Source organism: Epargyreus clarus, unplaced genomic scaffold (assembly GCF_041222505.1).
Source record: "Epargyreus clarus isolate Ecla_fem2 unplaced genomic scaffold, WU_Ecla_fem_2.2 ptg000019l, whole genome shotgun sequence".
In the NCBI taxonomy this organism is placed as follows: Eukaryota; Metazoa; Arthropoda; class Insecta; order Lepidoptera; family Hesperiidae; genus Epargyreus; species Epargyreus clarus.
Window position 1 is genome coordinate 13513153 of NW_027332227.1, and position 26877 is coordinate 13540029.

General features: G+C 33.8%; 3 protein-coding genes and 1 long non-coding RNA gene across 5 annotated transcripts; 3 read left to right on the forward strand and 1 right to left on the reverse strand.

The window, feature by feature from the left end:
• Positions 1–2774: 2774 nt before the first annotated feature.
• LOC140750149 (uncharacterized) lies at positions 2775–4816 on the forward strand. Its single transcript, XR_012103172.1, has 2 exons — positions 2775–3394; positions 3928–4816. It is a non-coding gene; the product is annotated as an uncharacterized LOC140750149 (long non-coding RNA).
• Positions 4817–11843: 7027 nt separating this feature from the next.
• On the forward strand, positions 11844–21403 carry CAH3 (Carbonic anhydrase 3). Of its 2 annotated transcripts, XM_073083623.1 has the most exons (7): positions 11844–11972; positions 14343–14492; positions 15616–15754; positions 16138–16334; positions 17393–17532; positions 20869–20992; positions 21040–21403. In XM_073083623.1, coding segments are annotated over exons 1-7 (825 nt in total). In that variant the 5' UTR covers positions 11844–11899; the 3' UTR covers positions 21042–21403. The 2 variants fall into 2 exon arrangements, with proteins under 2 accessions (XP_072939724.1, XP_072939723.1); XM_073083622.1 differs by having other exon boundaries at positions 11845–11972; positions 20869–21400.
• A 183-nt stretch (positions 21404–21586) lies between these two features.
• LOC140750398 (uncharacterized) lies at positions 21587–23577 on the reverse strand. Its single transcript, XM_073083891.1, has 2 exons — positions 22977–23577; positions 21587–22895 (listed from the first exon to the last, which is right to left on the reverse strand). Exons 1-2 carry the CDS (start codon positions 23477–23479, stop codon positions 21635–21637), a joined length of 1764 nt encoding a protein of 587 aa, XP_072939992.1. The 5' UTR covers positions 23480–23577; the 3' UTR covers positions 21587–21634.
• Positions 23578–23834: 257 nt separating this feature from the next.
• On the forward strand, positions 23835–26865 carry LOC140750132 (carbonic anhydrase 1). Its single transcript, XM_073083516.1, has 6 exons — positions 23835–23957; positions 24043–24258; positions 24353–24513; positions 24629–24715; positions 25092–25319; positions 26360–26865. Exons 1-6 carry the CDS (start codon positions 23930–23932, stop codon positions 26642–26644), a joined length of 1005 nt encoding a protein of 334 aa, XP_072939617.1. The 5' UTR covers positions 23835–23929; the 3' UTR covers positions 26645–26865.
• Positions 26866–26877: the final 12 nt, after the last annotated feature.

Genomic DNA, 26877 nt, shown 5'->3' on the forward strand with positions numbered 1-26877 from the left:
GTAGTAATGACCAACCATCAGTCAGGCTGCGCGCGGTAATTGCTTCCATTAATTAAAAACGAAACTGCAGTATAGGAAATTCATGAATATCACCTATTAGGTACATAAATTTGTATGTTTTTTAATAATATAGCAGTAGCAGACGAGCATGCAGTCCATCTGATGGAAAGTGGCTACTGCCGTTCATCTGTAATCAATCTGTAAGTAGGATTAGATATTCCTAAATGAGGTCGGCCACAGATGCGTCGCTACCCCAGAGGACTAAGCTGGAACACCTCGGAAAATTATGTCTCCCTTCCCACACCCTTCAAAGCAGAACACAGCAGCGCCTAATACTGCTGTTATGAGGCAGAAATAGGAGTGGCGGTGGTGCCGCCGGAGTCGAACCACAAAGGGTTCTACCACCTTCATCTCTTGAAGGGTAAAGGAAACATGAATATAAAGCAGCTCTTATATAAATTCGTATTTTATTTTGCTCGGAAAATATTTAATATGTTCAAACAGTTTCTATTATAATAGCCGAGGAAATTTTAGCCAAAATTCTGTGGACTCTCAAACAATTAACTTTCTATCCGTATTCGAAATTACTATTGAAATTACAATAGAGCCTTAGGACACGTAACTAATCAAACATTCTTGATTAAACCGAACTGCTTCTTATTGATTATGAATGGTAGTATTTTAATTATTTTATATAATTTCCCGCTCTCTTATACATTATGATCGGTTTATTTACGCTTTCCACACTCATAGTCCCACACAGGGTTGTTGCTGATGCAGGTTTTTACTAGATCAGCGGATGCTGATGCTGATGCTGATATTTAAAAATACTAAATATAAATATATTGTATACTGAGGTATTTGTACGTCCTTTACGAGAATAGTCTTTTTTAACCAACTTCACAAAATGAGGCGGTTTCTCAATTCTACCGTATATATGCCTTTTTTATGTTTGTTCGCGGATAACTTCGTCGTCTATGAACCGAACTGGATGATTTTGATTTTGTTGGAAAAAAAGATATTTCCAAAGTAGTTCCATTATAAGAAAATAAGGGTCTGATGATGGCAGACCAGAGAAATCGAGGGGAACTTTCAAAAATCGTAAGGGCGACTATCGCATTTGTAAGATTTTTAGTATGTCATCACTAAAAAAGGTGAAAAAAAATAATTAAAATATACAATCGACTTCCATGTCACTACAAAGCAAAAATCAACTGAAACAAATTTTGGCTCAGCACATATCTCCGAAGCCGGCGCTCATATTGAACACGCTGTTTACGCCGTTATCCAACGAAATATATTTAGCACCGACTTCAGAACCAAACCAACATCCACTTCAGCTACCCTCTACTCTGCAGTGACACAGAAGTCGGCATTTATTTGTTATTTTTTTTACAAAAACTACACTGTGTCGTATCTTTGTTCAATAATGAAATATTTGGTCATATTGCACTTTTCACTGGATGTGGCATTATGAATTGAATACATAATTCTGGTATTGATTGATTGAACTATGATCGAAAGTTATTGATGTCCGACCAAATTACGTTGTCAATACAATCGAATGATTGTTTGATGACAACTTGTGTTTATAAACTTCTGTGATTGGCTAAAACTCCACGTGATTTAAACTCGGTCCCGCCTTCAACGAACACGTTACAATTTCAATATCAGCATTAAATATCAGCATCTTTTGTTGCGGATGCGGATGCTGATGCTGATATGTAAAAGAAAGCTGATAATCAGCGGATGCTGATTCTGATGCTGATATTCGCAACAACCCTAGTCCCACACAAGTATTTCCTATGACGACACACACACAGACACAAAACCCACACACAAAACAAAAAAATAATTTATTTATTACCTACGAGTATGTTGACACATAAACACACAAGAAAAAGTACATAAAAGCCCATACCTAGTACAGGATTAAAAATTGAAAATTAGACGAGCTTACCTGTAAGCGAAGTCTGATTATAATTTTATGAATGGTGATCTGAAATATAATTGAGAATTACAATGTAGTATCCTTCTTCCCACTCGTCGGCATCGCGATTGTTTAGCCTTTTAAAAACAAAAAAGTTTTAAGACCTCTGACACTGCGTATGACAGTGACACTATATTGACAGCTACCTCACTTAATTTAGAGTCTATCATTTCCAACTTAGTCTCCTTGATAATATGCATGCTGTCTATATCTAGGAGACTCTTTTGTTCTTATTGTTGCAGTATGGGTTTTGATTTTGGGAGGGTGGGTAATTATATTTCAGATCACCATTCATAAAATTATAATCAGACTTCGCTTACAGGTAAGCTCGTCTAATTTTCAATTTTATTTCATGGTGATCTGAAATATAATTGAGAATTACAATGTAGATGTTTAGAGACAACTGCAACAATGGAACATGTAATTAAATTAAAGATTTATTACCATACATATATATTATTATATGGATTTAATTACATTGCTGAATATTTATTCGTTCTGCATCATATGGATGAGATGTTGTGAAATCCATAGTGCTTAGTGAGATTTATTCTCAATAATAAAATATATATATAAAATATATATAAAAATACAACATGAAAATATCATATTAATAAGATTTTTTTCTCTTAATTAGGTATAATTATAAAATATACATAATTATTAGGATTGCTAACTGAATATTTACTCTTACTGTATAATATGGATGAAATGTTCTGAAACACATAGTACTAAGTGAGATTCCCTCTGAATTAGATGAAATAATATTCAGTTCAATAATAATGCAATATTTTTCTCTAAATATATTATTACTAAAATTGGCCAACAATAATAATAATAGTAATATTGCAATTTAGTCAGTATTAATGATTATTCAATTCAAGCTTTTGCACCTTGCAAAAAATAAATACATACAAGGTCGAAAATATGTTTTCTACCCTCTATAGTATGTCATAATTATGTGTAGAATTAATTACTTGGTCAATTTTATTGACACAAATAATACTATTTCCTTTGCTATGTAGCAATATATGTATAAATATGTTTCATATGTGATGTGCATTACATAATAATGTACTTTTATATAATACTATACTTATATGAACCAGTAGGTACAATGTATGTATTCCAATATTATTAAAATAGGAAGCCATCCCATGTTGAATATTTAGGAATTAATACCATTATTTATTGACAAATTATTATTGGGTATTTGATTTGATCTTGGGATGATGTATGCCCCATGTGAGATAAATTTATATTTTATGTTGTAGGTATATCCGGTATAATATTGGGTGTTATACCTACTTTGTTTCTTTATATTAGTGTGCATGTTCAAGAGGGACATGATCATTCTTAGATCAATGAAACATTTTAGTTTTATATGACTTCCTGTTTTTGTAGGTATGTATCGGATTTGCAAAAGTAACTTATACTTTTTGCTGTACCATGCTTATGCATGCCCCCTGTAAAGTTACATATCTATATGGTTGGTTGGAAAGCTTATGATGCGTTTTGAAATCCAATCTGACTTTCGATCTAACATCTTTTCCTAAAAATGTGTGTAACTATCAGTTATGTGTATGTATAAGTTGATATCAGTTTTCATAACAGTATTTATGTATATGATTATTTCAAACCCCATTCATGACTAGACCAGAAAAGCTTATCTTTACTCAAAAGTATTTGTGCTGAGCATTTCCAGGATTAATTCAGTTTTAATAAGTCAAATATTTTATAATTTCCATGGGGTTCTGGCTTACTTAGCCTGTAATGATTACTAACACAACAGGTTCTAGTTACAGCTCTGTCAGTGATAAATTATAAAGTTATTACCCACATTTTTCTCCATCCTAATTCTTTAAGAAAAGGAAATTAGATAAATCTTCTATATATAATAATTATTTATATATATAATATAGTTTTCTTTGTTCCAGGTAAGATGTCTGCCATGTGTGTCCTATATAGTAATGTTAGAGTCCTATATACTAACGTTCATCACACATACCCCTAAGGAATTCCTATTAATTCTAGGGATGCTAGATTTACATTTGAGAATTGATTGGACATGCAGCTTACTTTCTTTGTTTTATGTTTTATAAGAGCATCTAGGTATACACACTAGGAATAAAAGACCCAAAGAAGATATCATATTAATGGCTGGCCATTCACATGATATAATAATATTGTTATTACTTTTATATCATTAATGTGTCACATATTACCATGGTGGACATTATTAAATTTCATTATGAAATGATAACAATTTCAGTTTTAGTGTAACTAACATAGACATTATAAAGACTTAAGTGCAATAGCAATTCTCATATTATGCTTGTCTTTATTCCAGGGTTAATGGGCTGCTATGTTATTTGTTGACCTGATGACTGGTGTATAAATGTATGATGCATGTTTCTATATAGTAAACCCGGTGTTGCTAAAGGAAATGTTTAAGCAACTATATAAATAATATATTATTATTTGATTGCATTTTGTAATGTTGGGAGTACCAGGCTTCTGTTGTAAAACATTACATAGGTACTACCAATCTTTAGTCAATTTTTTCATGATGATCAACCTCATATTTTAAGCAGTTATGTACAGTAAAAGTGAAAAATATGTGCAGATATTTAATAATTAACCATATGTTTGTGGACTGAACTTCCAAACCTTTAATTATTACTGTATTTATTCCTATTGAGTCACTGAAAGATAAGTGTAATGAAATCCAAAATGTTAATTTTGTATAAATTCTCACATTTGTACATAAAGTTCACTCTTGACATTCACATATTTGCATTTATGTCACATATGCCACATAAATAAGTAATACTAAACAAGGTTTTTGAATTATTTACAAGTATGGACATTTATTATTTAGCACATTTGTATTGTTATAGTATTGCAGGTATTGTTATAGTACCTGGCCTTAGAATAAATCATAAAGGTATTTGTGTCCAAAGACAACTCCAGACTTCTGGATTGATTTTATCACTGTAAACCAGTGTATTAAATAGATAATTTAAAAACTTCAATTCAAGTTACATCTATATATAATAGAGTTATATATATTATGTAAGCTCAATGACTTTAAGTAGGTACTCTGTACCAGTAGTTAAGTGGTGCATTATAGTTCTGATTGTACTCCTTGATACAAATCTCCTTAAAGTTATACCTTAATAATACGAGTATTTCCTGAAATCCGCAATATCTTGAAATACACCTAATCTGGATGTTAGGATATTCATATATACCTAGCCCAAAATATATCAAATCAAACAGCTTTATATAGCTGGTAACTGATTAACTTTTATTATACATAATTTGTATATATGTGAGTAAGAGGTACTACAATATAACCCATGTAATATTGTTTACTTTGAGCCATGTATAGGTACCTGTTATTTGCTTATAAAACAGCTGAAATTGAGTAGGAACTATAGAGTATCCATAACAAATCAATGAACTCTGCTCGATTGTGTTGAGGTATTAACACAGAATGCTACTATCAAAGCTAGGACTTCAGACGCTGGATCCAATATATGGGATACTTATAGTATTCTTTCTTCATGTGACTAAAAATATATTGGACAGATATGTGTCAGTATCAATAAGCCGGAGTCTTGTTTGCTTAATCATTGTCCTCCTGAGGTGGTTCTTTTGAGAGAACATGCCTTCTGTTCTATATCAGGTTAACATGAAACAGTTGTCATGTATATACACCAGTGTGTATGTGATAATGTGAAGAGCACATCTATTACCATTTGAGATCGAGCATTGGATTAACTAGTATACAAAAATAATTTTGTCATCAATGTTGTAAGATTTTTATCTTGACGCCATGTATTAAATTTTAATATCATATAACACAATTGATTTGTGTGGAACTACCAATCTCAACCAATTTAGAATTGGCAACGGGGTGCTGCATAAAACATTTATGTCACAAATGTCTATTTTAGACATTGTTTTCTGATAAGATAGCTAGTCTTCTATCATTTGTAATGCAGCTAAGTGAGTTTCAATGTCTTCAGTATGATTCCGTTACATGAGCTCATGAGCATCATGCTGTGCAGTGAATCCTGATAAGATTCTTATATGCACGGGGTTATATTTGTTTTGGGTTAGCGCACCAGCAATGTGATGATTCCTATTTTCTGTTCTCCACCATGTATTACATATATTTTTATCGTGTGTATTGTGGTGGAGCATAAATGACCTATTATGACCTTTATAGGAAGCACTAGTTAAAGTGTTATTCTGAGAAGAGCATCAAAATGTACCAGGTTGATTTCCTCAGTTCTCATTGGAATATGTCATTCATCCAGTTGCTTCACACATACCTCCCAATTTTAGAGAACTCTGATGATATTATTGTATTCACTCGTTGTCCCGGTATGTTGACATAATATTTTCCATTTCTGTTAGGACACTGTTTTGTCATATAGTTACAAATATGTTTTGCTATTTGCAATAACTCCATGAATGATTCCTGAAATTATAGCTAGTTCTGAAAATTATTTTGTCAGAGTTTGTATAACAGGGTTGGCATAACCTTGTGTTGTAGCAGCTCTAGCTTGGTGCTTATAAATCATTCATGCTTTATACTGTGTATTGTTAGTGCAATAGCTAGTGATGGAAGCATTCAAGCCATTTGCCACATATAAATGTTAGCGCAGGTATCTCGTACTCAATGGCGAATGAGTGAAACGTTTAGTGTCAACAAAGTAACACTTGGAGTATCTCGTACTCGACGGTTCTGATGCTTTGTATATTCGACCACTTGCCACATAGAAATGTTAGCGCGAGTATCTCGTACTCAATGGCGAATGAGTAAAACGTTTAGTGTCAACAAAGTAACACTTGGAGTATCTCGTACTCGACGGTTCTGATGCTTTGTATATTCGACCACTTGCCACATAGAAATGTTACCGCGAGTATCTCGTACTCAATGGCGAATGAGTGAACCGTTTAGTGTCAACAAAGTAAAACTAGGAGTATCTCGTACTCGACGGTTGTGACTCTTTGAATATTCGAACATTTGTCACATATAAATGTTAGGGCCAGCATCTCGTGCTTAATGGTGAACATGGGAACCATTTAGTGTCGACAAAGCGACGCCACGAGTATCTCGTACTCGGGTGGGTGGTACTCGTGGCTCGGGTGCATTTTATATTTGGACCATTAATTGCTAAATTATATGCATAAAAATGAAAGCATCTTACGGTTAATGGCGAATATGAGCACCGTTTGGTGTCTGTAACGTGCAAGAGCGAGATTGGCGTGCGTCAATAGTTTTGAAGTTGTAGATACGAGAAAGTTTTTCAAACAATATAGTTTCTTTCTAAGCATATGTTAGTTATTTAGGCATTTTTATAGTTGTGCACACATAACTGTAAAAAATGAATACATTGTTTTCTTACATACCTGGTAAGTGATTTGTACATAACCTATGAACCGGTGATCCAATCCGAAGAATTGCTTCGTAAATTCTTGCTACTGCGACCACAACTACGCGGACGTGATTCTTCATTCCTAGTTTCCATTTTTTCACTAGTTTTGCTTCACTATACACGTTTAACAAAACTTTGAAAAAATAATATCACGATGCCTTGGAAGCGCGAAAAAGAAGTGAGGTAGCTGTCAATATAGTGTCACTGTCATACGCAGTGTCAGAGGTCTTAAAACTTTTTTGTTTTTAAAAGGCTAAACAATCGCGATGCCGACGAGTGGGAAGAAGGATACTACATTGTAATTCTCAATTATATTTCAGATCACCATGAAATAAAATTCACCTTTTAAGAGGTTTCCTGTGTGTGGATCGAACCCGGATCTCTCCCGGAAACCGGTACGTGACGGATCGTTTCAAAACAATTAATTCAGTGCGTACTTCAGTACCTGCTACAACATCAAGGTTCATCTTGTAAAGGGCGGCATTGCCTTGATTAACGAGGAAATCAATTAACTTTGAAGTCCTTTTGAACAAAAAGGTCGAAGTCAAGTAAGTGATCAAAAGAGTAAACTTTTATTGTAATTATTACGAGTTACAGTCATTTTCATATCATAGACAAACGTTTTTGGCGCGACGCTGTCCACGTGGTAAAACATACCTACTTATCAGAGTTATTCCAACTTAGTCCTTGGGGATAGCAACGCATCTGAGGTCGATCTCATTAGAATCGAATTTTATCTGGAGTTGATTATAGATATTCATGGACGGCAGTAGCTACTTACTATCAGGTCGACTGCATGATCTTTTGCATCTAACATTAAGTGATAAAAAAGTATTAACTTTAATTATAAGACACCTGACCTCACAAAGAACTTATAAGCCAGGTCAATGTTAATCGATTTTATTAAAAATGTATATCGAAGTTGCATATCCGCGAGACAAGATCAAAGATGTCAAGAAATTAGCATACGATTTTATTCTTTATTGTTTTGAAATAATTCTTATATTTGCTTACATGTCTGGTTTCAGTATAGCTCTTTTTATCATGTTCTTCGTAGAATAAAAGTGAGTTTTGCAAGAACGACTTGCGACATAATACTCTTAATTGAATTTAATTAGAAAACAAGATTTTTGAGTAAGTTATTTGATTTAATAAAATATTTCATGGATGCCAATATTCTATGAATATCTTTATAATATTTTCCGTATCAGTTTAATGCCTATGTAAAATAACCAACTCCAAAATTGTTTCTTTTTTATTAAGCACTTGTCTAAAAAACCACTGAATAGTTTTTAAAATTCGCAAGAAGGTTTCTCCTCTCCATTAAAGCCTCTGTTAAAGGTTAAGCTTATTTGTATTAACTGTATCACTTGAGTATATTTATAGGACAGTCACTTAACCTTTACAAGGTTTATGTATATTTAACAATTTTATAAAGATCATAACTTCTTTAGTTAGAAAGATTTAACAAGAATGTAGTAAGTGCCTTGCGTAACCTATTTGCCTTTAAAAATACGAGTAACATTGTTACGAACTACATATAAGTTAATATCCGTCCATTAAGTCTTGAGAGCTCAAAGAGTGTACTCAAAGCGAACTATAATGTAAAATATGACATTTTAAAATACTATCGACCGTTAAAAATTAAATTATGTGGGCGGGCGGAAATGTAACGGTACTAAGAGTATACCACCTAAAGTTTTTCCATTAGTTTCATTTTATACCATTACGGGTTCACTATTTGGTATAGAGCTTTCCTTATAATGAAAAAGATTGTCAGTCTACGTTGTCTTACATTGTTGGTGCAAGATGGTAGTACAATAAATACATACACAAATAAATTAAGCCAATAAAACTACAATTGTCATTTACCTACATTTTTATTTCTATGCGAAATAATATTGCAATCCTTTTTCCAGTTGATAGTACCTGCAACTATATTCACGGCAGCTACCACTTATCATCAGGAGGTCTGCATGCTCGTTCGATGCTTCAATCCCAAAAGAAGTTCTTTTCAGTCGCATGGACGAAAGTCCCTACATATCAAATTAAGGATGGTAGACTATATTCCACCAGTCTCATTATCGTAGGAAATTTAAAAGTGCATTATAGTTCGATTTACTTATCAGTTATTCGCCCGTGTTTCACTTTTATTTGCCGTTAAAATATTTTCTAATATTTTTTTTTAAATCTGCGGCACAGTATGTGATAATCATTTTGTAACTTATGTGATAACACTAAGATGTTAATATTTGAGAAGGTTAACCGTTATTCTATCTTTTATATAAAATTCTCGTGTCACAATGTTAGTTTCCGTACTCCTCCGAAACGGTTTTACCGATTTTCACCAAAATAAATATGCATATTCAGTAGGTCTGAGAATCGGCTACTACCTATTTTTCATACCCCTAAGTGATAAGGATTGTTCACCCTTAACATTTTTTTATTTATATGGCAACACAACATTTGCAGGGTCAGCTAGTTTTACTAAATATTCTACCATCCTCTAATAATCTAACATAAAGTAAAGATTTTCTCCGTAGATACAAGAAGCTGTTAATCCTCCACGCTTCTCCTAAGACCCTTGATCATACGGATATTCAGTAATAACCGATGACCGATCGTATTTCTCGCCTAACATTATATTTGATATATCTATACATATAAATAAAACTAGAGTGTCTGTTTTTAATATTGAAATAACCGCTTTTTACTACATGCATGTGAATATACATACGGTACATACATCAAAATAATTTTTTTTTGAAATTATTGCCTGTCTGTCTGTTTGTTCTGGCTAATTTCTGAAATGGCTGAACCGACTTTGAAGGTACTTTTATTGGCAGGTAGCTGGTGTAATAAGGTGTAACTTAGGCGACTTATATTTTAGAACTAGCTGTGCCCCGCGGTTTCACCCGTGTTATTTCTTTTTAACGCGGGTGAAACCGCGGGGCACAGCTAGTTTATTATAAACGAATAGTATCCCATGGTTTCACTCGCCTGTAAAATATGTTTTACCCGGGACGCTAATGTTTATTCAAAAATAAAAGTAGCCTAAGTTACTACCAATAACAATAATTACCTGCCAATGAAAGTCTCGTTGCAATCGATTCAACCGTTTTAGAGATCAGTCAGAACAAACAGACAGACAGATAAAAAGTATAATTATATCTTTGAAGGTGGTAGAACCCTTTGTGGTTCGACTCCGGCGGCCACACCTATTTCCACCCATCAGGTGGACTGTATGCTCGTCTGCTACTCCTATATTTAAAAAAACGTACCGTAGATAATACTTTATTGTCTTATTGTTTCACTATATTGTCGAAATGTTAATTTTTGATGCAGGCAACGTTAGGTCTACTCACTACTTTTGTATATGTAAAATAACAATGTATTTATTGACGCATTAAGTATTGTTTAACTTGCCATATCGAATTTGCACAGAGCATTTAATTTTAATAGGTCCTAATACTAACAATAAAAGTATTGTTACAGTTTGTTGTTTCCTGATTTCGATTCATATTATAACCGCGTAATCTATCAAGATTAATCTGACATGATAAGCATAATTAGTATTTTTTATAGATATTGTTATATAAGTACATGTGTAATGTGTATATGTATATTGTTTGTTTGTTTTTTGTGTCAGCTAAACTAGGCCTTAGTACTTATTACGAAGATTAGTAAAGATTACTCACTCCTAACAAGAAAATGTTTTGACAATTCAAATTCCCACTGTCGTCTATTTGCGTTTTTGAAAAATATTTAAAAAATGTAGTTTTTAGGTAATTTTCGAATGAAACGATATTTCTCTGTACTTTTACTTCGATTTGGTTTTTTTGCACCACTTATTTGCACATGTCGGCATTGTTCCGCGTAAATTACACCATAACAGCCATTAAATGGCTGACATATTTGTCAGCCGTTTAAGTCATTTAATGGCTTCCTTCAATTACAAGGCGGTGAGATATCTATAGGTACTTATCTATGACTTATTATATAATAATCTATTAATATACTACAACGAAACTAACAAGGTCAAATTAATATTTTCTTATTATATAAATTTCTTTTAAAAATATTTTTCTCTACGAAAATAACATAAATAAGTAGTGGAAAATAATATTTTCAGTAATGTTTTATACTCCCACTTGACTCCAAAATAAACATAATTTATTTCTTTCACTCTATTTAGGTATGATATTGAAATAAGGTTTTCTGTGGCCGATCTCATGTAGGAAACTAATCTCATCTAAAAAAAATACAATAGATACTTCACATCTAGTGCTCACAACATGTAGGTATACGAGTATCTACGGAATTCCTCATGTCAGCCTATCGATGAATTTTGATAAAACGATTTTTATATCTTATCTCCATAGTCTTGACTTTGTGGTAAACATTCAATTCACAGCCAAAAATCGCATAATCTGGGTGTCGTCTAAATAAAATAAAAATGGAAAGAAGAATTATGTCGCTTGATTTTAAGACGCACAAAGTTTCACCGTCGAAGACAGCGGCCTCTGATGGTAATGTGGTGTTTTTATATTTTTTTAATACGATTGAACTAGCAACGGGTTTGCAGTCCATTTAGTAATAACTGGTCCTGTCGCTCATGGATGTCTGAAACATTTTTTTTATGAAACGGAGGTTCTACCTGAAGGCGATCAATGATGTGTTGTCATTCCTGGGCATTGAGGTGGTAAATGGTATATATAATCCAAGTCTGTATTGGTATCATCCAAATAGTAATTATAAGACTTAGACACTTAGACTTATAATTCTGAAAACATTAAAAGACGGCTCGAAATTAATTTATTCTTTCCTTTTTAATATGACATTAAAATTAGGAAATTCATATTTCAGTTGCCAAATTACGTTTTATTTGACACTGAACAAAATGTATTATTGAGAAAAATGTTTACTGTGAACCTTTGTGAGATTCCTCGAATGACCTAATTATTTGTTGTTGAAATATAAAGCTTTGAAGAGCTTTGAAGTGGAAATTACTTCTATTTATCAAAGGTTAGGTGGGCTAGTGCCGTCCTCAATAAAATGTCCTTCAAAATAAACATTTTCGCATGTGTCCCCAAAAGTCGATTAAGTATTATTTATTCATTTCATATGAAGAGTCGTTTGTGTATTTGTAAGATTTATACAATGTAAGGGTGTTTTTTTACCAGATATTTAAGAGCTAAACTAAGCTACGAAATTTTTTGATACGTTTCCAGCAGTGATACGCTAGCCGACCCCCAAAAATTTCAATATTCACCACAAAACACACTTATATTATATAAAAAAGTTTTTAAACATAGTTGAGTTTATAAACTTTGGTAATGTTATTTTGTTTTTCGTTTTCTTCTCGGAAATCTATATGATTTGATAATCATATTTTATCATGCATAACAATTATTTGATTTGGAATGACGTCTCTAATCGAATTGTACATTGTCACCAAAACAAAATGTGTAGGCAAAACTAGTAATGATTAAAAAACAAAAACCCGATTAATAAAAAATATAGCCCATGGTTACTCCCGTAACTTCCATCCAACGGCACCTCATATGTTAAAGTCCATCAAGCCGTTTAGGCTCTAGTGCTTGCCAAAGAATATGACATCCTTACTAACTAATATTATAAATCCGAAAGTAACTCTGTCTGTCTGTTTGTCTCTTCTTCACGCCTAAACTACTGAACCGATTTTAATGAAATTTTGTACAAAGATAGTCTGAGACCCGAGAAAGGACATAGGATAGTTTTTATCCCGGAAACCCCACGGGAACTAGGGATGGCGATCTAAGATCGATTAATCGGAGAATCGATCTTTTGGACCAAAAAATCGATTATTTTAATCGATATTAGTAAGGATTGAATCGTAATCTATGCATTTGATCAAGTGATGATCTGTAGCAAAGTTGTTGTCCATGAGCCCACGAAGGTTTCAGAGTTGGTACGACCAATTTTCGCTAGATGGCGCCACTGTAATTCCAATGAAGGTACGAATTTTCAGTTTTATGTATGTTAGTATGTCATATTATTTTCTTTTAAACGCGGGCGAAGCTACGGGCAAAAACTAGTACATAATAAATACATGATTACATACGCTCAAAAAACATTACCCTCCGCAGTCGGGTACTTCAATCGGTTGCAGTTAACTGGTAGGTACAATATTTAGTTACAAGATTTGACCCCTCATACTATCAAACAAAGCAAGTCAACAGCTTACAAAAAGATAAAAAGTTGGGTTATAATGGGTTTGTAGATTGCGATATCTTTATATATGCAATATCGATGGATAGATTTCTTGAACTGATTTGCGGTATGCAGTTCATTATCGTATTTTTATTGGAAAATTATGTTTTTATCCTCTGATAAATGTAATAATAATAAGCGTGTAATAATTGAATTTTGATTTGATCGAGAATATAACATTTCGCTTCAACTCATATAGTTATACTTCGATTCCTATTGTTATATAGATATATACGACATATTTAATACGATTTTTAAATATTAAGAGCTATTTTTACGCTTTTTGTTACTAGTTTATTAAATACTTAATTTTGAAGATTTTTTAAATGTTGACGCTTGTTCACCTTAAAATGAAGGCACAATCCCTTTACTAGGCACTAAAAACCCCATACCCAGCTTTAGGATAGAAAAAGGATACTAATATGAACTCGTTTTATTTTAAATATCTACATTAAATTATTTAAAATCAAATTTAAATTAAAATATACTTTTACTGTGTTTCAGAGTGGATGCATGCGATATTAAACGTCTATGTGCCAATTGACCTTTCGCATCTCATTTTCCCATTAAAATTATCACATCAAAAATTTAACACGATGACGTAAAAAATAACCTTAATTATAACTTTACCTATATATTTTTTTCAGCTGAACACATCTCCAAGCTCCGTTCGTCACAGTCCCCTATCTCCATCTCGATCCAGAAGTGCCCGACATGGTCCTCACTGGAGCCATTAAGGTTCAGAGGATACTGGAACAATCCGGGCCATGCGGTGCTTTCCAATACCGGATCAACAGGTGAGTAAACCCTTGGGGCGCTAGGAATGCAATATGTGCCCTTATGTAAACCAGACTAAACCGTTTTTCAAATCAGAAAATCAGCTCTACGATTGGCAAGTACATAACAGTAGTTGATATTAAACGGAAATATATAGGAGTAGTGGTGGTGGTACCTATGGACTACTCTCAAGTCGATCTTATGGATTTTACTTCAAGTTTTATTTTTTACAACAAGTAATACTAATAACAATTTAGGCTTTAGTACTATCAGTCGACAGGATGCTTGAAGATAAAAAGAAAAGTGAACGTGTTTTTCGAATATCGCTGGAAAATGTATTCAAAACTGTAACATTACCTGTACATGTAAATGCTTCCAGACTGTACTTAACATTATGTAATATTTTAGATATTGATAAAAATGTCAAGTGTATCGGATAACGCACGTGCTTACTTATCTTTCAAGGACATTTAGTTTGCGTGCCTTAGACTCAGACATCTATGAAATCTTTTAAGTTATCGATACAAATACGAAAATTTAAGTACCTACAAAAAATATTATTTCAAACGCTTAGCAAAATTTTCTCGTCGGTTCTTAAGGCGTCCGCTAAAACCATATGTACGGAGCGGACATCGGTATAGTCCGCTCTGAAGTTGTTACGCGTAGGTTTAGGTAGCATAATAATATACTCCGTAACGTAAGGGTACACTAACGCAGCTATGTACCCGAGGGCGAGAGCGGGCAGCGGACAGGTGCCGGGAGTGGTCTCTCGCTGTCTTCGTCTTGCTTATATTACAATTTGCTATTCGGCGCGATTCGTTTCTATATTCCGAGCGGACTAGCAGTTTGGCGCGGGCTATACATACAGCGTGTTACACGCGTCGGATTGTACCGGCTCTCAACTGATCTTGAGAAACATCATACGAGCGGGCGACCGGTGCATGCGAACGCGCCGTGTAGCTGCCACCTTCCGCGCGTGTAGAACACGTCACAAGATCGCGCCCCACGTCGCTGCTCATACTATTTTCCAATACAAACACCCGAGCGGGCACCCGCGCCTGTTTTAATACACACCCATGGCCATATGCTATCAACCAAAAAAAGTTGTACCAGCTTCAAATACTCGTAATTGTTCTCTTCCAGCATACTACACCTTCGACACGTCAACGCGGCCACGTCTCAGCGGTGGCCCCCTAATCGGAGAGTACATTTTCGAACAGATGCACTTCCACTGGTCATTTGATGACTATACTGGCTGCGAGCACATTGTTGATGGTCACGGGTATGTGGTAATTTTAACAATTACCTAGATTTAGAGGTGGAACAGTTATTGGACTATGGTGTTTTGTACCTACATATCAACATAAGTCTGTTTCTTCAGGAGCGAGCGAAGATTCTCAGAGATTATGTGACAGATAATTAACACCAGGTTTTATAATACTTCCATAGTAAAAATGTTCGACGTCAAAACGCAGTCGAATAAACAAAATATCGTAAAGTAGTCTACGTGTTAAATATATTTTCATACTATTGAAGCGTGAAAAGTCTTCTCGTCCACGCTAATTTAGTGGTCTTTTATACTCCCTACGATGAGACCAATGCATAGAAGTAACAAACTCCAGTACAGTAGTAGTATACAAAATTTACTAAAATTTTGCTCCACAGTTATGCTGCTGAATGCCACCTGGTCCACTACAACAGCAAATACCCATCACTCGAAGCAGCACTTGCGCACCCGGATGGTCTAGCCGTGGTGGGATTCCTCATGGAAGCCGTGGACGCTCCCAATCCCGGCTTTGACAAACTTGTCTCAGGATTCGAGAAGATCAGGAAGCGGGATCAGGCTGTTGAACTGTCACCAGGTGATTGTATTTTGTGGTGTAGATGGTAGAACCCTTTATGGTTCAATTCCGGAGCGACCACCGCTACACCTATTTCTAACGAATAACAGCACTGTTAGATGAGGTAAAGAAGACATACTTATCCGAGGCGTTTCAACTTGGTCATCAGGGGTAGTAATCTGTGGCCAACCTCCAGTAGGAATCTCATCTTATCTCAGGCTGGTTACAGATGTCTAACTCCTCTAAGCGATTGGTAACTCCTCTCAGCAATTTCTGTTACTCCTTTTAGTTTCGCATTTAGCCATTAAGGCCCACTTGAAATATTCACCATGTCAACATTAATCTATATATCCATACATGAATATGTAAAGGTGTTGGATTATTTGAGTAACTTTCTACAATCGTTCCACTCTTACATCGAAATGTATCGTTTACAATTTATTTGGTCTCAAAGACAAGTATCTACTCCTCTGAGAATAAACCTATTGTTTGCAATTCCTGATGGAATTGACTCTATCTAGCAAAAATGTTGACTCTATGCAATAACTCTGATGAGTTATTGCATAGAGTCAACATTTTTGCTCTTTACTCTCTAGTATTGGAGGATTCTACAAATACTACGATCACTAACTCTGCACTTTACTGATGTGATTTATGTTTTACATTATGTCACAATACTATGTAGTTTATCAAAAACATGTATTGCGTAAATTAAGGCAAAAAATAATCTTTCGGAGTTAGAAGTACTTATGAGAAGAATCGGACCTCAGTACATCGTGGTGGCCAAGTACGAATTGGTAGACTATTAAAAACTTGCCATTTTAAGAGCGTGCAGGTATGCATGTTTCTTCACGATGTTATACTCCATCGTTATAGCAAATCATATTTGATTTGTAATACGTAAAAACTTTGAAAAATCAGAGAACCACATCGCTTTTCTATCATTAGGCTATTACTTTTGAAGAATAAGGAAGAATTTGACCCCTACAATTATGACTGGTCGAACAATTTAACAATATAATTCATTAAAGTACTATTAACCTTTATTTCTAATAAGACTATTACGTATTCTGTTGCAGAGTCCCTAGCTTTCATGAACAGAGACGATCTGAACGTCGGCAACTACGTCACCTACAAGGGCTCCCTGACGACACCTCCCTTCACTGAGTGCGTCACTTGGATTCTATACGAGAAGCCAGTGCAGATTGGCAATGAACAGGTAATTAAACACTAGTGAAATATTATATGTTGCTTCCACAATTTACACGAATCCAACGATAACTTACACGTTAAAATCCGTTAAGCCGTTTGGGATCCACGGTATGCCAAAGAATATAAAATACTTACATACATACATTCGGAATACATCACCCTCCACTATCGGAGAATAAAAAATAAGTGAATGATGTAAATGATATAATCTATTCATCTGCAGGTCCTTAATTTTTTGTAACAGTTACTTAAAACTTTTAAGATATTATCTACTTAGTGCTTTGTCTTTACTTTGTCCGGTACTTATATCACACTTGAACAATATATGTAGAAATTGTAAAATCTATAGAATCGAATCTATATTTAGCCTATATAATTATACTGAAATCATACCAACTTACATTAGCCGAGTATAGATAGAGGCGTTCACAAATAAGTAGTTTAATTCAGTGTTAGAAATTATTGAAATGTAAATTGATCAAAATATAAGCTTTTATCCCCGTCATATAACATCGTGGCGGCATATTTCACGTACTGTGAATCATTGTTAATCCTATTATTATCAACCCAGCCCGATCAGTCACTCACGTCTGAATATATCTATTTCGCATTATTAACTTGAATAAGAGCAGTGAGATAAATCTTTATCAATATTAGGTACAATCATAGATTAGTAAAGATACTTCGCCGCCTTGAAATTGAATGAAGCCACAAACGGCTTATTTTAGTAAGTTCTTTTTTGAATTCTTGACAAATAAAAACATTTTTAGAGAAAATTTACGAACTAATACTAAATAATAACTAATACTGCGTAATTTACGTAATCAATAAATAATTATTTCAAATATTTTAGAGACATTTTAGCACGGAGACGTGGCAAAACTTTGTTACGTAACTATTTCAATTCACAAAACTGGGTACATTTTCTTGTTAGGAGTGAGTAATCTTTACTAATCTATGGGTACAATAGATAAATAATACTCGTATAATATGGTATTTGGTATAACACAATTATTAGATACGATGAAATGAACGAAATATATTAAGTATTTATTTTTACCCGACTGCCAAGGAAGCGTTATGTTTTTCGCGCGTATCTTATATGTTTGTCTTTGTTTATTATATTAAGTAGTTGTGATTTCCATTCTGCATAATTTTTCCATTCCGCAGATTTTTTCCACAGTTACATATATTAATTTTAGACATCATATAAAAGTAGATGCGTCAGCGAATAAAAAATGGTTCAGATGAAGTTATATATGACTTTTAATTGCCTACAACTTTTATGATTAACTTTTTGCGATAGGAAGTCTCGTTTCACTAAAAATCGCAAAAACCCATGTCCACCTCTAAAAGTTACCTCCCAAAATTACACGCCCAAAGTTTAATCGGGTTTAATTTATTTTTCCGGCTATTTGCGCTTAATTTTCTATCCTTTCCAACTTTTTTATGTACAATCATAATATTTTTTCCATATCTTACTCCTGATCGGAACAGCAATATAATGGGTTTGTATTTTCTTTCCATTCCGGTACCTGGAACAAGTTCTTTGATAATGTAAACAATTGCGATCTGTTAAATTACAGCTTTTGGGTGAAGTTTAAGTACTTCAAGGTTCCTGTTGTTAGTGAATATTCTACCCTTCAAAGATGCGATAAAGAAACCCTCATTTTGAAAGGACAATATCAGTTAGGGGCGTCCTTTGAGGAAGAGAATTAAGGAAATCCTTCCGTAATGGCCATCTTGCCTTCACGCGATGATAACATTATTAACGACATCAGCTTTCATTGAAGATTTCTCTTTGTCATGATTGCGTATCGTGTGACAATCGAGCAGGATTTTACAAAGAATTTTGCATAAAGACAAACAAAAATGTAAATGTGGCAGAATCTTTTGTACTCAGGATGATATACTTCCGCTGCATGGTAGAACATGTCTTTGTGATAATTGTGCTATTCTTGTATTAATCTAAAGAGATAATAAGCTTAAAATAAGGTTTGTAGCACACACTGGCATACGAAGCGTTGTACTTGTAATAATTCGCACGAATAGTAAGGGTATTTTCACATCAGCACACGATACTACCTTCGGCAAAAGACTTCGGCATGCCGAAGCACTATGTGCCTATTGCCACCCACAGCCAGCGATTTTGGCTTACCGAAATTGCTCTTGGTGCACAAAAAGCACCAAGACCGTCGCTTACATTAAAAACAAAAGTGTCGATGACCACAATACATAATTTCGTAAAAAGACATGCACCATATGTACAAAAATGCAAAGTGTAAGTCCGTGTGGACTCAGGTCTACGCTACACGTTATGCCTTAATAAACTCTTCTATTACCATAACAATATAACACTAAAGGCTGATTCTGTTTTTTACTGCAAATCAATCTTTTCATATCAGATCAAAGTCATTACCACAGTTCATTTTATCTAGTCCCCTCATATATCGTATAAGAACCCTATAGATACAAGGATCTAGATAAAATGGGAATAAAGAAACACTATCATACGAGTAGTTAAATCCCATTGTGATCCGATGGACGAAGCCGTTTGCACGCGCGTCTCGAAAGTTGATTGCTTTGCGAATATACTCTGAAATGTTGTTATTAGGCCGAGTACTCACTGACTGATAATAAAATATGCTCGTAGTAGAAGATATAAAGTCATAATAATTTTCTAAGGTTATAACACTTTTTTATTAAAACTTTTAAAGTACTTGAAACGCCATTCGAGTAATCATTGGTTTTTCCCTTTTAATTAATTTATTTTTAAAATTATTTGAACCTCACTCAGTTCATAAAGTAATTGAAATACACGTAATGTAATTTGATGTGTGCTGATATATAACTCGATGGGAAACTAATCCTTTACTTCTGTATTTTGATCCGAACGATAAGATAGTTGGAACTCGAAAACTGAATACGAAATAAAAAGATACAATCTTGGGAAAACAGTTATCGGGATTCTCTTAGGTTTAATTCTACGTCAAACAGAAAGTTTTAGCCAAGGTGTATTACCTATATGTTCGATAAGGAATGAAATCAAACACTTTCTATTAATGTTTCTAGCTCACACATAATATAAAACAAGCAAAATATAGGTAAATAGAATAAGCAATAATTGTAGTTACGACCTTTATTGAACTTTATACGTAGGTAGTAGGTATTTATGTACGTGTAATTCATGCAATGCCGCTTCTTCAAAGTTTCGTCATTCGCGTAAAGATTCACTTGTCTGTCACTACCCTTAGCAATTTAAGTTAATACCTACTATTTATTACGTATTTCGTATCCGAAACACATTCGTAATCCGTACTCATCCTAACTATCTCATTCACAGCTGAGCCTGTTAAGACAATTGGAAGGCCCGGATAACTCGCTCATCGACAGAAACGTCCGCCCCACGCAGAAGCATCCGCCGGGTCACTCAGTAATCTACGTTAAACAACTCAAGTCTAAGTTATAAGCGTTAACCCTTCGATCACTAATAGGAAGTTCTTATTAGTGATGGAAGCGTTAACCCCGTTAATTCAATATGAAGTAGCTACTATTGGGCCCAAAAGCATAAGGATATTCAAAATTAGCAATGTAATAGGAAAATTATGTAAACCATATTGTAAAACCTTATGATAATTACTTTGCTGGTGGTATATTACTAGAAATATCTTAGTTTTTTTTGATTTAGTAAAGTCATATCGTGCGCTAAATTGTACCTTACGTACAGTTGAGTTTGTCAATATCTAAAACCAACATTTTAAATTAAAATCTTTCTTTTAGTGTACCTAAATATGATAGCTCTAATTACTTAAACTATTTATTTATAATATTAAAAATTAAATTATTTTATTGTTTAATGAAAACATTAGCTACCTCGAAGACTAATTATTATATTTAATTACTTACCTCTTGCATAATTTATTATATATAAGACGTTGACTAAACAGCTATTTATTTAAAATATTTATGTAAGACATTTAGACATGAATACTTTATTATAAATATTTAAGTTATTATTTTCGTTTTATTTCAACCCAAGTATTTATAAAGACTTATAAATAAAAACTATTAAATGTTATTTATTTACGGATCTATTTCAAGTAATACATTTATGAACGACAGAAATCGAATTCAATCCATCTATTAAGATCCAAGCTACTGAGTACTCCAGCACAAACTTCTATGGTAACCGCAACATGTTCGTAAGCACGAACGTAAAATATATTGCGAATTGTATCCATAACCAACGGATCTATTGACTTTGTAGATTGTATTGTCATCTTGGACGATGGCTTATCGTCACTTTCACTCCCCTGAATATCAACACCCATTGTCTTAGATATTTGTAAATATTCCTCGTCAAACTTATCAGCCATTTGACCGAGAAATATCATCACAGCTCTGTATTTCTGCTTCAATAAATCCTCTCCTTCAAACCAAGGCTTAATTAAACGAGAATGTGAGTTTTTCAAAATTTGGTAATATTTCATCCTCTCTTCGTACTGTTTATGCATCATTTTGTCTCTCCAGTTTGCTATAGATAGATCCCATAATTCACCGGGAACCATTTCGGTATATGATTCTTTCATTTTCATGACTTCCGTCTGATGATAGAAGCAAACAGGATTTTTCATAACAAATATTTCAGCTTCCAAAAAAAGCTTTTTGTAGGGATAAATTTGAGGTTTAACAGCAACAGCTTCTTCAATGGCATTATTTATTGCATTTCTTACTATATTTTTAATTGCTTTTCTACTAATTCTCTCTTTAAGGAATTCAACCTTTCTTTTGCTTCTATCAATATTTTCCACAGAATCACCTTGAAGATTAAGTATTATTTTGTCGCCTAAAGTATCAAAGAAACAAACATTGCATGTGTTTAGTTCCCAGCTTTCACTATATATACCAGGCTTGCTTGAGATAAAAGTAAAAAATATTTCTTTACTCTGACCAGGCGACAATACATCTTCATTCTTATTAAAATAAAATACTTGTTCATAAACATCTTCAGGTATAAACGGAATCGAACGTCTAATTTTCTTCCAACAGTACCTCAGTGTGACTGTTCCAAGATTTTGCAGAAAGAGCTTGCTCCTTCCCATTCTGCTTACGGGTGCATTGAAGTAATATGACCAATAGTTACAGGACTCGTGCCAAGGTTCGTTTTTTATGTTCCATAAATATCGCAACTTTTGCCCAGGTATATCTTTGATGAATACTGTGTTATTTATTCTAAGAGCAAAAACGGATTCTGATAAATGAGGAGGTGTATCAATTATCGTTGTTTCCTTTATCTCGGGCAACGGAGGCATCTTTTTCGGTGGCGGTTTAGGCTTACTGCCTTTTATCATCAATTGATTAATTTCTGGTCTGAAATAGAAATTCTGAATATTTTATGTAAATTAAAAATTAAAACATTAAAATACAAAATACTTGTACTTTTAATATTACCTATGTGGGTCAATTTTCTTAATTTTGTCTTTCAGATCATCTTCACGTTTAGTTCTGTAATCTTCGTATTCTCTGTTTAGTTGAGGGCATGGCTTTCGGCTCGCATTCCCAGATAAACCTTTTTCTGTAATTTGTATATACTCTGGTACGCCAATGTGTTCAATTATACGCGGTCGACCCTTTTCAGCGCGAGTTCTCTGTACTTCATACACTGGTTTGCAGTAACATTTTTGTTTTAATCTTTCAGGTTGTTCCCATAAGAAACCTCTCACAGTCGGCTTTTTCTTTATCTGAGCATGCTCCAGGACAATCTTTCTTTCTTTATCTTCTCTTACTTTTTCTAGAAGATTCATCGTCAAATCTGCTGGAGCTCGGTTCGTTTTTTCGGCTAAATGAGTTGTTTCTTCTTTTCTTACCTGAACCCATTTCTCCCAAAGCAATAATTCACGATCAGGTAATATCATATTTTTCATAAGGTAGTCTTGTGTATCTCCAGATTCCATAATTTCAGTGGTGTCTTTTGCAAGTTCACCTTGTAAGAAATTGTAAATTGATGAATTATTTTATTTTTCGTATTTTTATTGCTTACTTGAATTTGCAATTCAAATGACAGTGACTCATTATTATGTCATATATCGCTTTTTAAGAAATTGTTTATTATATTCAGAGAACATGATTTCAAAATATTATTATTTATTCATTTAAAATTACGTTTATATCACAGCAGCTAGAGACAAGATTATATTAAATAAGTAAATTAATTAGGCATTTTTACTTTAAATAATAATAAATATCTAAGACGAAATTACATTAGACATTCAAATATAATCTACAGTATTTAATCTATTTGTTCATACACAATATTGTTTTGACGAATTTGTCATAACATGGCATAGTTTCTTGTTTGTTGTTATAAATTAAATGATAAATAATTAAAATTCTAGTGATATAAAATGCACATACCAGCTGGAGCTCAAACGGGTAAATAACAATATAATTCCAAAATTGAAGTTTACTATTAGAATTATATTTCTATAAAGTACTTAAAGTTAACTTTTATACCCAGAGGAGGAAGAGGCGCCACCGAAGGAAGAAGCTAAAGATATACCGCCCTTTGGAACTTTAGAATGGATACAATATCTAAGCGAATCTGAAGGCGCGCTCCCAACGCCTATAGATGTATCTATTACCGATTCTTTAAGGTACTATTGTCCTGAACTTAAATGGTACAACTTTGATATATACCCTCACAAGATTAAAATGACGAACACAGGATACACATGTAAGTAGGCATTGAGTTACTGTAGAACTTAAACCTTTAAATTCATACTCAGTTGTGTAGTATAAATGGCGACGTATGCTTAAACAATTTTTAGTATTAATTGGTGCAAAATGGAGAACAGAAAGACCTTACTTAGAGGGCGGACCGTTTCTTGAAAAGCACGTGTTCTCACAAATTCACTTTCACTGGGGAGCTGATATGATGGAAGGAAGTGAACACACCGTTGATAAAAGACGCTATCCTGGAGAAATGCAGGTTTATGATCTATTTTATTATATTGATCAGCTACAAACAATACAGCTTGCTAAATTACTTTGTGTTATTTTATGTTAGTAAGTGTAATGTTAAATTTTTACGCTTTATATTTCAGGTGACATTCTTTAGATCAGAATACATGACCCAAGAAGAAGCCTTGCGCCACCCCGACGGCGTCGTTATGATTTGTTATATAATAAAGGTATTTTATGTCAAGATTATGTTAGGATGTGTAAGGTTAAATTAGTTTATGTTAATTAGGTAATGTTAGCATTAAATTTTATTTAATGGGGTAAACGTTAAAAGTAGAAATCATATTATACAGGAGACCAGGACAGCAAAGGACATAATAAATAGTAAATAGTATACTAAATCAACGTCCATTAACTTTGTAATTACATACCAATTACGGATTACGTCATAACTCATATGGCCCTTATACATATCTCACTCAGTGTTCGGTATTAAGCTGTTACATGCTTAAAATTAAATAATCGATGCTAGCGTCATCTAACGGATTATTGTAATTCGCATACATGTGTATAATTAAACGTACTAATTTATAAGGCTAATTCCAGTACGGCGTAAATCCAGACGATCGTCTGAGTTGGGTAATCGAAGGCTTTCCCCGAGTTCGCGAAGCACAAACTCATACGCGTATCGGTCCATACCCTTTATCGCGCCTCTTGCCCATGTTCTATGAAGACTACTTTCTGTACTGGGGCAGTTTGACAAACGTAGCTGGCGAGAGTTTCGTCGTCAGATGGCTGGTACCAAGAATAACACTGTTTGCGTCTTTTGAACAGGTAATATTTCTGATTATTTTTTTTCCTCTAAACTTGACCTTTACCTAACATAATTTAGGACTAAAACATGAAGTAGATACAAAAAAATAAAAAATCGTAGCAGAGGATCTTCAATAATTTAATTTTAGTTAGTACCTATATTGTAAGATTATTTCGCTCTGGCCGAACTTACAAAACTCGAAAACCTTTGCTGTAAAGGCATGAACTTATCTAGGTAAGTAAGCACCTACATGCATGTAAATAGCTACTTGTCAATTCAACAATTCACTTTGTGTTCAAAACCAGAATATCCTTACTGTAGTAATTGCATCCTTAGTAATTTGTCCTGTAATGATAGATGTAACGATAAATAAATAACTAAAATTTCAAACACGAACTTCTGAAAATAAATGCGTCACTTTGAAATCACAGAATAAGTAGGTTAACCGTGCCCTTAGGTATATTTTGTTTAATGTCTGACTAACACTAAATCTTACAAAATCCCGAACTTTCCTTGTTTCCTTAAGGCCGTGACATTTTATTAGTCCCAAGGCGATAGTTCAGGGTTATCATAATTTACGCTGACGTCTGCGTGTAGTTTTCGGATCACGTAAATCGTAATGAATTATGTAACGGACATAAACTTAGTGATTTAATATGAAAAGACAGAGACACACATAATATTTGTTATTGTTACGGTCTTCATAGTTTATCGGCTGTTTAAGCTTTAATGTGGCAGACAAAGCTATTTGTTTTATTTATTTACTTATAGTATTCTTGAGGCTTTATCTCATTTTGTATTTTTTGTCGAAATCCTAATATTTGTAAATTTAGTCTCAATGGTAGGTACATGATATGCTGTACTTACCTATCTATCTCGCGTTTTTTATTTCAATCATAGTACTTTAGCTAGGTAATTTTTTTTTTTATAAATTTGAGCCTTCAAGCAGGTGACCTGATGGTAGTGATCACTGCTGCACATATACCTCATCCCAAGCAATGCCAATAAATCACGAAAGGTTATAAGGATTTCATAAGTAACTATTAAATTAATTCGGCAGATGAAAGAATTCCGAAAGCTTTGGGATCCGTGGGATGAGCCGAATCTTCGCAACTATCGACAGCTAAAAGATCGTGAAGATAGACACGTGCTCTTTATCTGTCCACATTGGAACCAGTATAACTCCTTACTACCGATACCAAGGGTTCCAGAACCATCGTTATCTGTTCTATCACCAGCTTATCAGGCGCATCCTTGGATGTTGCCAGCTCAAAATGCGTATATGCAGCCATCCGCAGAGGAAAATACCGAAGAACATAAGGAAGAAGAGCAAAAAGCGGACTGACAAATTTATGAATGACCAGACGAGTAGTAAATAGAAAATAAAACCTACATAAAATCAAACATAGTATCGCCTCTTTATTCAAAGTCAGTAACTGTTTTTTTTTTGTATTAAGTCGAAATAAGAATTGTTTCCATTTTCATATTTATTTTTAAAAGTAATATTATCAGTCATAGACTAATAATTACTGCATTTAACACTGTGCTACACAGTAAAGTAATTATACACTTGTCGAT